The sequence below is a fragment of the Tachysurus fulvidraco genome, chromosome 16 (genome assembly GCF_022655615.1).
Source record: "Tachysurus fulvidraco isolate hzauxx_2018 chromosome 16, HZAU_PFXX_2.0, whole genome shotgun sequence".
In the NCBI taxonomy this organism is placed as follows: Eukaryota; Metazoa; Chordata; class Actinopteri; order Siluriformes; family Bagridae; genus Tachysurus; species Tachysurus fulvidraco.
In genome coordinates this window covers 8,492,943-8,509,996 of record NC_062533.1, presented here as the reverse complement: position 1 = coordinate 8,509,996, position 17,054 = coordinate 8,492,943, and the positions used below count along the sequence as shown (strand labels likewise).

Here is a 17,054-nt window from a genome sequence, read left to right as displayed (position 1 = left end):
GTAACCTTCAATAAGGCAGTTTCAGTACTGTGAAATTCTCTAAACCCAGACTGAAATGTGTCAAAGATGTTAAAAGTGTTTAGGTAAGAGAAGACCTGCGAAAACACAACTTTTTCCAAGACCTTTGAGATGAAGGATAATTTTGATATAGGTCTGTAATTATCCAGCACATACTGATCATGCTTGCTTTTTTAACAATAGTTGGACTATAGCATGCTTAAAAGAAGATGGTACAATTCCATTTGTTAAGGAGCTATTAATAATAGCAGTAACAACAGAACTCAAAGATGGAAAAACCTCTTTTAAAGGGTACACAAACTTAGATGTGGCCATGTTGTTCACATCCTTTATCACATCTCTTGTTACATCCTTCATACAAATTGAAGTGTTTATTTAGATGTCGATTCTGAGACATATTTTCCATTTCTTAGGAAAAAGAACAAATTACATTTCCTCAACTATATGATTAATACATGATTAATCACTAACATACTGTATTAAAAAGATTAAATTCTTGAAGACAGTAGACGTGATAATGCTACTTTTTAAAACCCGACATTGAATTGTCAAACTGCCTCCCTTTACATGATTTCTTCTTCTTCTTCTTGTATTACTATTTGATTTTAATATAAACTGAGATCCAATTTGTTACTGTATGTGTTGTTTGTTTTCTCCCACACACCAGTAATTTGCCATTCTAATTAAGGATGCTTTCAGTTTCAGCTGCTCAGCTCATCTGTCTGAAGTGCTCTCAGATCTGTATTCTTCTGTTTTAATTACCTGTTTCAATCCTACTTTGAAATGATCTGTTTCAATTATGATTCTATCTTTATGTTTCCATCTATTCATCCTGACTCCAGGACCAAGATGAGATTTCACTGGTTGAAGTTTCTGGTCATGAAGTTACTGCCGTATCTATCACTAAGGTCATTTTAATATGAATTGTGTGATTTGAATATTAGCACCTGTCTTGAAGAGATCTGGGTCATATGCTCTTGGTCTTAATTCCTGAAAATTTAATCTACAGGAATCATTTCTGGAATCAAGAGAAAGGACAGAAGAGACTAAACTAGAAAGTGGTACTTTACCTACATCTATAATTTCAAATACAACATGCAGCAGGTCAGTTGATGCTGATGATAGAGCTCACGTGCCTGTTACAACTCCAGAGACATTGTTACCTCTGACAATCAAACCTGATGTACAACTTAACATCCTATCTAAAGAAACTGAGGAAACGATGGAGGACATTAAATATCAGGAAACAACAGAAATTCCAGAAGGTGTGACACATACAATTGAATTAAAACCAAAGCAGATAGGGGCTTCTTCTGTAAAGCAAGTACTGGTTTGTACAAACAAGAATGTTTTGAGCATAGAAGAGTCCAGCATTCAAGAAATATTAACTGAACAATTCAAAGAGTCCAGCACCAAACCAACTGAGAAAGATCATATGACATGCTATACAGTCACTGAGGACCACAAGCAAGTTGAGATTGCTGTTCCTGCACTGGAAACAAAAAGTAACTCTCAAGAGGACACAGCACTGGTAACCACTTTATCACAACTACTTTAAGATCTTAGTGTCTAAATTATTGGTTTAAAATCTTTGCATATAATGTGTTTGTTGCTTAAATCTTTTTCTTGGTCCAGCTTGTGACAATAAGATACAAAGACAATGGATTGCTCACATTATTTTTATGTACTATATTCTTTTGCCAATTGAATAACATTTTTATTAGTTCTTGATAGATGGTTTGTGCATCTTATCTTCGTTATCTGACTGTAGAGCACACCCACAACAGTAATTTCCTTTATTAAAAAAAAACACTTGGGGCTGTCAGATTCAGCTGCCAAGCTCTACTGGCTTCAAGAGACAGGAGACTCTTCAAGAGCTCTATCTTCAGCCAGCCAGTCTGTTTTTTTTTTTTACAATCTGTCACTGTTTCATTCCATTTAAACCAGAGCACTGATGAGACTCCAAGGAATAAGACTTCTGTTGAAATCTCCACTATCATTGTGGAACAAGTGTCTCTCACTAAGGTACAGGTTAACTTCTTCTTTATATTGAATTAATTGAATATTAATTCATTATATTTTAGTGATTCATGTGTGTTTTTTTACAGGTATCTCCTGCTAAAGAAATCTCCAGTTCTGAAAAGTCAGTGGCATCTGTATGCTTGAAAACTAAGTCTAAACCTGAAAATGGTACATCATCTAAACAAATATCCATTGCTGATGATGCTGTTAGTGTTTCTGCCAGTGTTTGTCCACCACTTCTTGATATATCAATGCCTGTGACAACCGATCCCATTGTGAAACTTAGCCTACCAACTAAAATGATGGGTAAAAAGACGGAGGAATCACTGAAGGCCAAAACAATGGAAAAGCCTGAAGAAGTGACACAGATTGATGCACTAAAACAAGAGCAGATAGGGGCATCTGCTGTAAAGCCTGGATTAATTAGTAAAGACAAGGACATTGTAGACATAGGGACTGAGTCAGACCTTCAGGAAATGTTGGAAGAATTTAAATCCAAACCTATAGAGAAAGAAATCCTACGACATTCTGCAGTCAGTGAAGACCAACAGGGAGCTGTCTCATTCTTGACTGCAGTGCCTATATTGGACACAAACACTGCTCCTCAGAAGGATACAGCACTGGTATAGTAATCTGTTACACATAATATAGCTGATATTGATGGCAACAACAGATACTGCATTGATTATCATAGAATACTTTAAAGAAATGATGAACATTCTGAATATCTGATCTATTTCTGTTTCTTCTACAGCAGCAGATGCAGAGGGAGCTAGAAGAGCAGAGAAATCTGATCCAGGCCATTGCTCACCAGAGCAGTAGCTCTGATTTGGAGAAGGAATACCAGACCCAGTCTCAGAAATGTGAAAGGTATGAACCAGATTGTTTCCAAGCAAGTTCTTTCCTTGTTTTGAAATTGTGCCACATGGTTGCTTTGCTTAATAACACCATCTCTGTATTTAGATCCATTGATGGGAGTCTATATGTTCACAAACAACCACCGGGGATGGAAGTAACCTGGGATCAGCTTCTGTCCAGACTAAGCCTACTGCTGCACTCTGTAAACACTGAGCAGGACAGAACTATGTTAGAGGTCAGTGACAGTGCTTCATAAAAAAAAATCTTTAAATGTGTGGAAACAAGAGTCTGGTCTGGTTGTATTAAAAATATAATTCAAACCTGATTGGACCCACTTGTGAGACATGAAGCAATGAGTTTAGGTTTATTTAGGTAATTTGATGGGTTGTAAAACTGGAACCCTGCTGAACTACAAATAGATTTTCTCTATTATTTGCTATAATTTAGGACTGAATGCATGTTGTCTGTTTTTGCACAAACATTTATTTACATTTTCTGTCTAATAAATAAAAAACATTATGGAATGTTGAAGTATATTGGTCCAAATAGAAAACAGACCAAAGTATTCATTTTACTTATTTGGACTAGGCAGACTAATACTGTATGTGACAAACCAGTATGAGCACACCTTTAACAGTGGTTTCTTTAGGTAAAATACATTGTGTTACTAAGCTATTATTTTTTGACTTTCTCTCCAGGTGAAAAGTGTAGGTGAGGTTGAAGTGGTTAGTGATACTGGATCCTCCATCATCCAGGAAATGCATTGGCATGTTGAGCAACTTCAGCTTATCCAACATTATCCAGTAAGTTTGAAACTGTCCAATAACAGAGCTAAGAACATGAAGGAGACATACAGGTATTTGGATTGGGTCTTACTTGTGTACCCCATATTAAAAACGTATGAATGATTATTCCATTCAGGATGGTATCGATCAGTTTAAGCTGTGTGAAGCTTTGAGTAGTCTGGGTCACACACTATCAAGAATCACACACAAACTTCAGCCTAAATCAGAGATGAGCAGAGAAACCAGCCAGCTCCATCTGCTCAATCTGGAGGTAGCATATGATACCATTTCAGTTAGATACGTGTTGATACAATTTTAGTTACAGTAGTTTGACTCCACTCTCTTTCTCAGTGTCTGTCATCACATCTGGCATCTGTAAGGAGGATGATAATGAGTATGGGCCAAGAAATCACCCTCTCTGAGCTCCCTGATGCAACTTCATGTCTGGAGCAAATCAGTAGCTACATATTCTCCATTCAGAGATCCTTGTCAACTCAAGAGGAGCTGCTGAGTACGCAGCTAGGTCATAGTCCACAGCTTCAGGTTTGTCCTTCACAAACACCTCCAAATTTAAAAAAAAAAATTGTCTAAATGCTTTATAATGGGTAAGGTTTATTACATGTCATATAGATTGGAGAGCAGTTGCTTGAAAGTCCAGTTTCTGTACTGGAGACCAAAGGAGCTCAACATAGTAAATCAACCAGATTTACTGAAGCTCTGTCCAGCCTACAGGTACATTGTCATTATCTTTCCCACATCAGTAAGATAAAACAACCTGTAGTGGTCACTTATCACTTAAGTATCATTGTATTACTAACTAATTTATCAACTCGTGCTGTGCTTTCAGGGTGAGCAGGACAAGGTGTGGAGATCCATGCGAAAGGACCAGAGGACACAACAAGAGGTTTCAGCACTACAGCGTTGTTATCAGGCTAACCTACAGGGCCTGAGGGATCTGTTGGAGCTAGGCTCTGAGCGACTTCAACATAGCCAAGTCACGCATCAGCACAGCTGCAGCCAACTCCAGGCCCTGCTCAAAGGACACAAGGTGTGCACACTCATGCATGTATGCATAAGCATCTGTCAACCTAGTAACTTTATTACAGTGTAGCTCACAGGCTCACTCTACTTTGTTTCATTCAGCTGGAATATATTTTCAGATATAATATTGAAACAGCTTGTAGTACTTTCTAAACATTTTTACTCAAGGGCAGTATTTCGTAATTTGATGACAATTCGGGCAGTATTTATTTGATGACAGTTAAACTCACACTAACAACTAAGGCTTTTACTGTGATTCAGTGACTATGGTGCACAAAGACAAGAGTGATGGGAGACATGAGATTCAATGTTCTTTTCAAAATGTTGTCTTTGTTATTGTCATGGATGCACTGAACACAGGACATCTTCCATCAACCACTGCACACCACATGACCACAAAACTCATAATTGACTGCTTTGCACCTGATTCACATTCATGATAATTAACACTAGTATTCTATTTACAGTAGATCTATCTATCTATCTATCTATCTATCTATCTATCTATCTATCTATCTATCTATCTATCTATCTATCTATCTATCTATCTATCTATCTAGAGACAGATAAAAAAGAGTGGTAGATAGATTATCGTGTATATTTTGCTCGAATCATTCAATTTATGTGACATTTAATGTCTAAAAAATCTTTTGACAGCAATACTTCAAGGAGATAAGGTGGTACCATAAGATGATTCAGTATCTATCCAAGCAGATACCAGAAGGAGCAATAAAAAATCAAGAAGAAGTTGAACAGTTGATCTCAGCACTGGTACTGCAGTCTTTAGGACAAGGAATTCAAATACAGCACAACTTTGAGGTACCTATGGAGTAAGGATGTAACCAAATATAAATGTATTCTTTAACTACACAGATACAAATGCATATACAAATAAAGACACACTTTGCTTTCAGATAACTTACCAGAAAAGTTTAAATAAATCTAGATATTTCATGAATTTAAGTTGGAAATATTATGGACTTCACAAAGGAGGACCCTCCTCTTTATTTCTGGTCCTTTTCATCCATTTCATTCAACCTTCCCAACAATGTTAAGCATTCACAGCTCCCTTTTGTTCATAGATGTTCATGTTGATCACAAAACTAACCAATTATATTAGACTCTTAATATTAGCACCATCATCAGGAGAGCACAATCTAGACTAGAATCTAGGCGATACCACAGCCATCCAGGGGCAGGAGCCATACTGTAGGAGGAAAATTGGCTATGTTCTTGTGGCACAAAAGATGGCCATACAGTACTCTCTCTAGCTTGTCTGTCATAGTGACACTAGCCAATATGTCACTTATGTACAGTATGTGGAAGAAGGTAAATAGTGCTGTAATTTATGTGAGGCAGCCTGAGCAACAGTTTCTAAAAAAAAAAAAAAAAGGTTCACTAGCTTCATGTGTCTTGTTGGAAGCACATGTTAGACTTTACCCTCCATACAGTAGATGGTGCCTGTCAGATGATGGGGAATGAGCTGGCTGGTGGGAATTGGCAAAGGACCTGAATGTGGAGGAAATAAGTGGATATTAGCCAATGGAGTCTGTGTTTTTGTGGAAATTTATAGTCTTAATGAATCGATTAAATTAAAGTCACGTAATAACATATTCATTTGTAAACAACATTTATAAAGCCAGGCTCATACTGTGTGGTTTTGGCCAAAATTTGGTCATCTTGGTAAAACTCTGGACAAGTCTTCTTGTGTGACAATGTTGACATATCTTGACTATCTTGACAGTCTGACTAAACATTGACATAAGGATCATATGTACAGTCAAGCAAAAATCACGAAGGGTTATGAACAATTGCACAGTGTGTGCCAGGCTTAATTCGTCCTTTAAATAGTGTAAGTTCAGGTGAATCTGACTTTAGGTTACAAAAATAATTTCTATATAATCATCCTTGCTGCAGGAACGCTTTCGATTAGAAGAAACGGAAGTGAAACTGGGAAAACAACTGGAAGAACTGGAGGCAGCATTGCCTAGTAATGACCTGAATACAGAAACTGAACCACAACTACGAGACCGACTGCAGGCCTACCAGGTAAGATCTACTCCCTAAAATTTTCAAAAGAACAATGGGAAGAATCCCATTTGTGTAATTACTGTCTGGATGAGGTCTGACAAGTGTAGATTGTTCACACAAATCTTACTTTCAAAAGACACTGATTACCCAGTTATACTTTCCCTGCTTTTCCCTTCATGGTTGCCAACCTCTCATTATTGCGATTTTATCTGGTGATGTTCATCTCTGTCTGTGCCAAACTCATTAGACTTGGTGATATGGAGGACACGAGAGGGTCCATCCTGTTCAGAAGAGTTATTTGGCAAGCCCTCTTATGAACTAGTGCAAGCAGCTTTGGTAGATGAGGCATGAAGGAGATGGGGGAGAAAGGCCTTCTCTTTGTGATGGATTCATTGGATGTGGGTTGCATGGAACCCTTTTCAGCACACTCTATTCAAATCAAATTACTTGGATAGGCTGTTGCTATGTCTGTGGAACTCCGTGTTCTCCCAGCCACTTTGACTGCTCTTGTATTATTTCTTCCTCCACAATTACGGAGTTCAATTTCTCAGCCCAATTGACTCATGCATAGTGGTGAGCGGTGCCTATTGGACAGACGTAATAGATTTATGCTGAGCTTTATTCCCATTCCTCAGTCCTTAAGAGGACAGAGTTTGAGGGGGGGTGATGTAACCATAGCACTGAAAGGGATGTAGGTGAGGAAGAAAGATTGGGGACTAGGGTTGGGTACAGGTGATGAAAAGACCATCTTTATTTTTTTTTGTCTTTTTTCCTTTCTCTCTTCACTCTCTTCACCTTTCACTGTCAGCGGTTGCAAAGGCTCCTTGAGGACAGCAGGCCACAGTTGGAGCTGCTGCAAGACCAGGCTTTATTTCCTGAGAGAGTGAATCATGCTGGTCCAATTTCAGAGCTTCAGGATAACTGGTTATCTCTCCACAGACAGCTGGAGCAGGAGCTCCAGCACACACAAGTGATGCAAGTCAGCTACAAAAGGTGTGTGTCTAATACAAAACTAATACACGCTTTAGGTTCTGGGGTTCTTATTCTCACTGTTTGTGGTTCCTCTGCTCTAACACATCTGAGATGATTCTGAAATTTTACATTAACAAATAACCTTGATTACCATGCTAAATGTTTGTACATATATTTTCTGTAGGTTTCAGTGCACTTCTGCTGAACTGGAAGTGTGGATTGCTTCTGCAGTCACAAATGTGCAACTATGGAACAATCTGTGTGATCCTAATCCACAGGATTCAGACTGTCTTCTGTTAAATATCATGGTGATTATCAGTTTATTTACAGTGTAAGCAAAAACAGATGGTTTCTTATCTTGGATTTAACTGTATGCTATATGTTGTAGAACTTCTTTAAGGAGCTGGAAAGCCGGTCGGTACAGAAAGCCAGCGCAGTGAGAGCAGGCACGCAGGTCCAACAGCTGTCAGACACAGATGCTAATGAAATACGTCAGCATTTGTTTCAGCTTGAGAAAGACTGGACAGAGCTCGCTAATGCTGTACCCTCCGTTCAGTGCACACTGCAGCAGGTAGGCTTCTCTTACACCCAATTTCTCTAGCAGAGATTAAGTAGACCATTTCTTTGGAAGAGTTATTTATAGAATAGAACAGAAAGTGAAATTCTTTTTTCGCCTATCCCAACTTTGAAGGTTGGGGTCAGAGCGCAGGGTCAGACATGATACAACACCCTAGAATAATGAGGGTTAAGGGCCTTGCTAAAGGGCCCAACAGTGGCAGCTTGGCAGTGCTGGGGCTTGAACCCTGTTGCTCCAATCAACAACCCTGAGCCTTAATCGCTTCAGCCACCACTGTTATTGCTAATGGGATACATAGCTTTGATTATTATTCCTAAATAATAATAAAGAAAAAATGTGAACATTCCATATCTTGCATATTTTCTCCTCCTCAAGTATCATCTTTCTATATTCAAGATTCAAGAGGTTTATTGTCATGTGCACAGTGAAAACAGTGGTATAGACCATACGATGAAATTCTCACTTAGCAGTATTAAAATCAGTATGAGGCCATTAAAATCATACATTTGTCTGCGGTATTGGCTTCATAAATAACTAGCTATACTGGAATTGGGCTATGATTTAGATAAGCAAACAAATACATTTCACAAAAGTCTCAGTACAAGACAGCATCTTAATTTGAATGCACGTAAACTAAAGTGTTAAAACGAATTAGCATTCATCACAGTTTCTACAACTCTCTCAAAGTGCCATGAGTGTGATGTTAGTAAATATTAGCTAATAACTAAAAGCTAATAATAGAAAAGATAAGCTAAGAAAAATACAATAATACAATACACTTGTATTTACACCATGTAAATATGACATTGCATAAAACTAAAGTATCATTTTGCAAGATTCAAGCATTAAGATTCAGCATTTATAGTCTCATACACTGTATTCAGTGTACAACCTGCAGCAAAATTAAAACCCAGCCTGCTACTCTATAGGTTGTGCATATAAATAAACTAAATTCAGGTTAAGTATTTGGTGGTTATATTTGATAGTAGTCTGCCCTTCGAGTCATCTATTAACAGCGTTTCCAGATCATGTCACCTTCATCTTTGTAGCATGGCTTGCTCAGCCCTTACCTTACCCTGCAATCTCCTGCCATTTTCACACATACTCTGGTCACCTCCCATATTGATTACTGTATTTTTTTTATATCTGGCTCAGCACAAAATCTTCTTCACAAATTACAGCTCATTCAGAACTCTGGTGCCCATAAGAAATAATAAAAGAAATAACGAATAATAAAGGAAAAATAATTAACAGAATAAATTCAAGATTATTATTAGATATATATAGTTCACAATGTGTATGTATTCATAATTTAAATTTAAATAAATCCAACATCAAATTTAACATCCAGAATTACAGAATTACTTAGCAAAACAGTTAGCAATTTTTCTGAAGAAAAATTAACGTCTGCTTTTCTCTGGGAGAAGACGAGACCTTTCCTGGCTTATTGTATCTCCAGCTGTGGAGAAAACACTCTCAGAGGGGGTAGATTTGCTTCATTGTTGTAGCTTTGGAAATGAATCCACACTTTAGACTTTTTTTTAGACATGTTTAACACAAAGCCTACCTCAGCACAGCAGTGCAAGTGACTGATTTCTGTGGTAAGCTGCGTTAATTTAGTTGCGTGAATGTAAACATTGTAAACAATTAATATTCATGAGGTAAGACATGGCTATTTAAAGTGATGGCTCCCAGCGCTTTGCCCTGTTCTGAGTTCCCAACCCTACTTTTATTATCATCATTATGATTATAAAAATAATATGAAAGAAATTTCATTTGAAAGCTATAGTAACAGTACAGATGTGTAACAAGTTATATTATATTATGTTATGTGTAATCCCAGAAAGAGTGCAGTGTGCAGAGTGTCAGCAGTGAGAGAGTCCTAAGGAGTCTGTAAGGTGGACATGTCCATATTGTTGGCCTGAGGGAGGAATCTCCTCCTCAGTTTCTCAGTACTAGCCATCAGACATGGGAAGCATTGCCTGCAGGATAAACAAATACTAGGGAGAGTGAAGTCATTAATGATTTTAACAGCTCTGGTACTGCATCCCCTGGTGTAGATGTCTGGTACTTCATTGCCTGGTGTAGATAACATATGCTGATGCCATAATCTGTTAATGAATTCTCCAGATTTGTAGCATTATTCTGTATTTTATAAAATATGTATTCAATGCTTATGAATGTGAATGTGTTACCAATGTGCATCTTGCTGAGTATTTTCAGAATCATTTTACTAACTGGCTAATCTATATTTTTCTGTATTTATAATTTTTCAATGCTAGCTCCTGGCAGTTCTAGGACAGAGTAAGGTCAGGGCTTATCTGTCCTCCTGGTTTGAGCAAATGAAGAGCAGACTGGAGGAGGAGAGCTCCAGAGAGCATCATGTCCTGAACTCTACCGAGCTCAGCACGCTTCTGCAGACTCTAAAGGTATCACTTTATTCAAAATAGGTATCCTTTCTTGAATTTGCAGTGTATAATATAACGATTGCACTATGGTGGTATTCCTCAGGACTGTAAAGCAGAAACAAGTGGTTGGCAGCCATGTATAGACTTTCTCAACCACTCTGTAGAAGAGACCGGCTTTGTGGGTGATGCAGCCAATCGCATTGAGCGCTTGAAACTTTCAGAGCAGTTGGGAGCCCTCAATCTCTCTTGGATCCTCTTACAAAGAGAGATTGACATCAAGGTAGGGATAGAGATTTCAGGAATCAGTACTTGTCATCAGTTACTTTTAATAAAGTTCTTATCACATTGCCATTCTTTTTGTCTCAAGATGCGAGAAATAGAGCAAAAAATGCAGGACTGTGCACAGAGAGAGGAACATCTGCAGCGCCTCCACAGCTGGATCTCAGCGCAGGAAAAGAAGATGAAAGCGAATGAGAGGCCAACCGGCAGGATACAGATACAGCAAGCTTTAAAGGAGTCTGAGGTCTACATTTTAGCCTTTGCGGGTACTCTACATTTTAAAGCAATGATGTGCAAAGTTAGTGTAACAACCTTAATCATTTGTGTACAGGAGGTGGAGGAAATGTTAAAGCTGAAATCCACTGAGCTGCTGCACATGAGATCTCATCACATGTTAGGGCAGAAGGATGGCCAGCACCCAGGAGATCAGACATTCTCCTCGCAGGTGGAAAGCACCAATGAGCAGTGCCAGAGTCTGATGAAACAGGTACGTCCTTATTCTACACTGCACATGGAACAGGAAGGGTGAATTCTAATATGCGCTTCCTCTGAGAAACGTGAAGCCAGTTAATCACCTTTTGGAAGTGCTGCTCATGGTGAATCACAGTGCATAAGGCACAGGAATAAACAAAAGCTTTTTCAAGCTATAAGTGAGCCATAAAATTGTACTTCCATTATAGATACTACATTTAGATTTTGATCACTATGATCACAAGTGGGATGCTGAAGGAGTTAGATATTCTGCTACTGCTATCATATCACATGATCTCTCCTTCTTCAGATGAGTGCTGTTCGGACTGTTCTGGTCGGGCTGAAGGAGCAGTGGGCTCAGTTGGATGCAGCACAAAGGGATGCAGCTCTGCACACTGTCAGCATAACCTATGAGCTGGAGTGCAGCAAGATCCCCGCATTGTCACTCCAGCAGAGCAAAGAACATGTAGATCATCTTCAGGTAAGAACAAACTTTTCAGGGTGAGTGGCTAAATCTTCCCAATGAAAAACCTGAGCTTTTGTTTGAGGCATGGCACTTTAGAAACTTCAGATAACTCTGTAAATATCTCTGACTTTACTGGTATGAATCTGTTTCTCATCCACAGGAGCTTCAGATGGAGGTTGAAAGATCAGAGCAGACTTGGATGAATTTGTCCAGGCTTTTTTCAGACCTAGAAGACAAAATCCACCCTGGTGCTGCTGTACTTCTGTCTGATGAATTGGGTCAAAGGAAAACACGGTCAGTAAGCTAATTCTACAGCACAGGTCCCGTCTTGTTTGGCCACTTTATGTAGCTTTGACAGTGATGTTATTTATTCAAAAATGCATATGTCATCATTTCAATGAGAATTGACAGCCAACACACAATGCAAATCATTACATAACAATTCTATTCTTTAATCCATCCCACTGATGCGTCCATGCATCAGCCAATAGGCAACACTTATAGGCTGCAACTTATTGTACAGAATAAATTAGTGCTTAGATGGAGAGGAAGATGAAGAAATGTTAGATTCTTATATTAATAGCTGTACAGTACAGTACTTAAATTCTTCAAGGGCAGGTCAAGCTTGCCAGTATGTGGACAAATGCATTTCGCTTACATTTATTTTCCTCAAAAAAAATAAAAATAAAATAAAAATACAGTGCATTTCAATGCATTTTATGATAAATCTGCACAGATGCTATGCTACGGAAGTGTGTACCAAACATTACTGTTGATGATATAATCGATAAGCCCATGTCCTCCAGAATGTAATAAACATACTTGAAATAGGCATTTGGTCATTTGAAGTTGCTTTTCTGTTCTTTCGTTTGCCCACGGATACTCAGCCCACTTTCACTTTGCAGAGTTTTTTAATGGAAAGGTCTTTAAGGTTGATTTATGGAACCAGTGGGGGATACTGATTCCTGGAAACAGTAATTCTGCCAGGGCTGACTCACATAGAGAACATTATGCACCTCTGTTCATATTTTGTCTCAAAAAATTGGAATGACTACTGTACACTTTTATGCCTATAAAATATGAATCTTATGTATTTTTCCACACTTACTGTAAATTGATTGTAATTTATGCTATTGCTTTTGGATAAATGGTTAAAGACTGAATGATTGAACCATTGAAACAGAACTGTCCTCAGTTACTGTATATTATATAATAGATTCTATGTCTGCCATATATTTGCTTGAGATTTTAACAGAGTCTGTAAATAAGGGGTTTAGTGCAGTGTGTTTTGGTACAGATTTATTACACATTATCAGTATTGGATGTGGGATGCATGCTGCATTTGTCTGAACTCGGAAAGTGAACGTTGAAACCTAGAATGATGTCTTTGGGTGATATACTGTAGGTTTTCCTCCTCGAAGCAGCGCTCCATTTAAGGTTAACAACAGAAGACATATTTTTTGATAAAATGCATATACAATATTATAGTTTTTACAAAATAATGTCTGAACATTGATTAATCTAATCCAATTACAGTACAGTATATACAGCATAACCCATTTACTTTGTTTACTGCTGATGCTGTGTAATGTGCTATGCTGAGCTGATGTCATGTGTTGAACTTAGAGGTAATCTAAGGTATATTTTTTAACCTGGTTGAGGTCCTAAATTGCAAGTTACCACCTATAGTCAAGTGCAGCAGTAAAATCAAAGTAAATTTGTAATAAACAGAAGGGTCTTTGCTTTCTTTTGCTTTTTCTTATCTTTTTTAAATTAAATATGTTACTACGCCACAGGAAACACGAAACGGTGGAAAAATCCCCAGACCTAGAAATGCCAACACTACTGACAGTTTCTTAACCTCACATCAGTCAAGAGTTATGTGCAGAACTGTTTTTAATCCCACTTTTGGGGCTAGTATTCGTGCTGCCATCATTTATGTTGTTTAAGCCATATTGTGGTCAAAATTAACAACTTGCCAACTTGAATAAAAATCCCCCAATCACATGACGGTTTTGTTTTTATATTTTTAAAAATATAGAGCATATTAACTATTCAATAATGTATTCTTATGTGTTTGCATCCAAGGTGTAAAGTGAAATAGCCTCTGTGTGTTTGTGTATCAGGTGGATGGATGTGAAGCGTGACGTCAGTTTGGAGCTGCAGAAGGCTCAGGTGGAACTGCGTCTCTGGCAGGACTATAGGCTGTTATACGAGGGCTGCTCTAAGCTTTTGAACCAGTACTGGGAGCAATGTGAGGCATTTTGTAGCCTTCCGAAAAAACAGGACTATGACATTGAGCTGCTTCACAGCAAGATCAACAACATCATCGTGAGTGATTCAAAAGCGTCTACACAATGCCACAACCATACCAGGAAAACAACACATGCTAGAGAGCAAAAGCTCATGAAAGAAAAGTAGTTTTTATGCTACTTGAAGACACCAGTAGGCATGATGGTTAAAAGAAAAAAAAAGAAAAATTACATAAAAAATATAACCTAGGTTTTGAATTTAAAAAATTGTCTCTGATGTGGAAAACAGGATACTCTATAATATTTTAGATTGGGAAAACATAACTTGCTAATCTAAAAATGAATAAGTGAGACCAGGAATGTTGTTTCATTTACACACAGTGTACACTGTGTCTCTGAAATAAAAAGAACATAACCATTAGTAGGCAAATTTAGTAATCCATTAGTAAAACCATTAGTATGCACCATATTAATGGTGTAATTCTGTGATGGGATCTGGTAGCCTAGTGGTTAAGGCATTGGCCTACTGAATGAAAGGTCATGAGTTTGAGTCCCAGGTCCACCAAGTTGCCTCTGCTGGGCCCCAAAGCAAGGCTCTTAACCCTCAATTCTCTGTTGTAAAAAATGAAATGAAAATGTAAGTCAATCTGGATAAAAGTGTGTGCTAAATGCCAAAAATGTAAATTATGGTGATGGTAAAATTGAGTCATTACTACATGTTTGAATTTCATTTTCATATTTCTACTTTATTTAAAGCATTTATTTTACTAATGCTTTATATTTTATGCATCTCTTTCCTAGGGGTTAGAGCACAAACTAGAAGAATTGAATGTCAACATTGGAAATGTGTTAGAGGCTTCTAAGCTTCTCATGGCACAGTTAGAGCCTCAGGCAGCCACTGTGATCCAATCAGAAGCCAGTCTTCTGTCAAATGATCTTGTGCATCTACGTCAGGAGCTAGTTAAAACAAGAGGACAGCTGCAGGTAAAAGATTTAATTACAGTTCCAAAGTAACACAAAGTAATATCAATCTGCATTACATAGAAAATGTCAAGCTAACAAAAATATTGATGAGTGTACATGTTTCCATATGCATTTCGCATAGGAGGAGCTGGAAGATCGTGTCTGTTTCAATACGGATTTGAAATCACTAATGCAGTGTCTCAAAAGATCTGAAAAGTCCCCCAGTGCAAGCAGTGAACATCTAAAGGTGAACCAGTTTATTCTTACCTCTCAGTTATTCTACAGTTGTGTTGACTTTCACTCCTGACAGTTAAATCAACTGTTTAACCTGCAGTAACTTAATTCTATCTTTATTAATAGGTAACAATAAGAAGTCCACATAAATATTAAATGCAGGTATATTTTTAAAGATAATCAAATAATAGCATTTATTTTTTATATACAATGACATGGGGGAGGCACGGTGGCTTAGTGATTAGCACGTTCGCCTCACACCTCCAGGGTTGGGGGTTCGATTCCCGCCTCCGGCTTGTGTGTGTGGAGTTTGCATGTTCTCCGCGTACCTCGGGGGTTTCCTCCAGGTACTCCGGTTTCCTCCCCCGGTACAAAGACATGCATTGTAGGTTGATTGGCATCTCTGGAAAATTGTCTGTAGTGTGTGATTGTGTGAGTGAATGAGAGAGTGTGTGTGTGTGCCCTGTGATGGGTTGGCACTCCGTCCAGGGTTTATCTTGCCTTGATGCCCGATGATGGCTGAGATAGGCACAGGCTCCCCGTGACCCGAGAAGTTCGGATAAGCGGTAGAAAATGAATGAATGAATGAATGAATGAATGAATGAATGAATGAATGAATATAAGGACATTAAAATAACACTATTATTTCTAATGTTTTTCTGAAGTTTTTGGTTTGTTTTTGCTAATGTAAAAAATAAAATAAAATTATCTTCTTGAGATTAAGGGAACCCATAAAATGTTATATAAACATTATTTATTTATTTTTATTATTTCTTTGTGATTGTTAAAGCTAACAAAAACATTCAGTGTTGGAATTTAAATGTGAACCAGTATGCTGTGAATTTTTTATGTACTAATATTTTATGAGGAGATATAGAAGTAAGAGTGAAATTACATGATGCATTTAAGTATATTGATTATTTTATGTAAAATAATTTTATGTAGATTATTCTATAAAAAATCTTGCAGAGACAAAAAGTAACTATATAAAAATATGTGTATATTCTCACCTAAATCCCTGCCACACTAAGAGCTAACATTTTTCTTTTTTCTCCTTGTGTTGTTTAAGCTGGCTCTTCTGGAGTTGAGTGCACGGACCCCTGACCTCGGTACTCTGAATGAACAGAGCCTCAGATTGCCACTTGCTATATCTGAGGCTGAGCAGCTGCAGTTCCTCAATTCACAATGGGTGCAAGTCTTCACCCAGTCTGCGAACAGACACAGGTATGTGCTGCAGAGATTATTATATCTTCTTCTTCTACTTTTGGCTTTTTCCGTTTGGTTTCACCATAGCGAATCATCTGTTTCAACCTAACGCTATCTTCGGCATCCTCTACTCTCGCACCAATTAACTTCATGCCCTCTTTTAACACATCCATTTATCTCGTCTTTGGCCTTCCTCTTGACCTCTTACCTGGCAGCTCTATCTACAACATCCTTCTACCAATATAACCATCTCCCTCCTTTGCCATCTCAATCTAGCCTCTCTGAACTTTTCCCTAAAACAGCCAACCTGAGCTGTCCCTCTGATGTGCTCATTCCTAATCCTGTCCATCACTGACAATGGCAAGTTTTACGCCGGATGCACTTCCTGACGCAACCCTCTGTATTTATCCGGCTTCGGACCGGCACAGATGTCACTGGTTTGCAACCCTATAGATAGATTCTGCAGAGATT

The 17,054-nt window shown here is 38.1% G+C and overlaps 1 protein-coding gene across 10 annotated transcripts in view; it reads left to right on the top strand.

Annotated features, from left to right (window-relative positions):
• LOC113644663 overlaps positions 1-17,054 on the top strand; it is a 115,470-nt gene that overhangs the window by 70,821 nt on the left and 27,595 nt on the right. For 9 of the 10 annotated variants that reach the window (XM_047801492.1, XM_047801495.1, XM_047801494.1 and 6 more), the window contains 26 exons: positions 861-926; positions 1,028-1,549; positions 1,966-2,043; positions 2,127-2,663; positions 2,795-2,910; positions 3,004-3,133; positions 3,597-3,701; positions 3,820-3,954; positions 4,035-4,226; positions 4,314-4,415; positions 4,531-4,731; positions 5,382-5,543; positions 6,642-6,773; positions 7,564-7,748; positions 7,912-8,035; positions 8,116-8,298; positions 10,587-10,733; positions 10,816-10,992; positions 11,080-11,235; positions 11,323-11,478; positions 11,773-11,943; positions 12,089-12,222; positions 14,055-14,259; positions 14,982-15,164; positions 15,286-15,390; positions 16,447-16,601. In XM_047801492.1, the coding sequence (XP_047657448.1) occupies positions 861-926; positions 1,028-1,549; positions 1,966-2,043; positions 2,127-2,663; positions 2,795-2,910; positions 3,004-3,133; positions 3,597-3,701; positions 3,820-3,954; positions 4,035-4,226; positions 4,314-4,415; positions 4,531-4,731; positions 5,382-5,543; positions 6,642-6,773; positions 7,564-7,748; positions 7,912-8,035; positions 8,116-8,298; positions 10,587-10,733; positions 10,816-10,992; positions 11,080-11,235; positions 11,323-11,478; positions 11,773-11,943; positions 12,089-12,222; positions 14,055-14,259; positions 14,982-15,164; positions 15,286-15,390; positions 16,447-16,601 (4,559 nt within the window). The remainder of the gene's footprint in view (positions 1-860; positions 927-1,027; positions 1,550-1,965; positions 2,044-2,126; positions 2,664-2,794; positions 2,911-3,003; positions 3,134-3,596; positions 3,702-3,819; positions 3,955-4,034; positions 4,227-4,313; positions 4,416-4,530; positions 4,732-5,381; positions 5,544-6,641; positions 6,774-7,563; positions 7,749-7,911; positions 8,036-8,115; positions 8,299-10,586; positions 10,734-10,815; positions 10,993-11,079; positions 11,236-11,322; positions 11,479-11,772; positions 11,944-12,088; positions 12,223-14,054; positions 14,260-14,981; positions 15,165-15,285; positions 15,391-16,446; positions 16,602-17,054) is intronic. The other variant, XM_047801488.1, reaches the window with a different exon arrangement.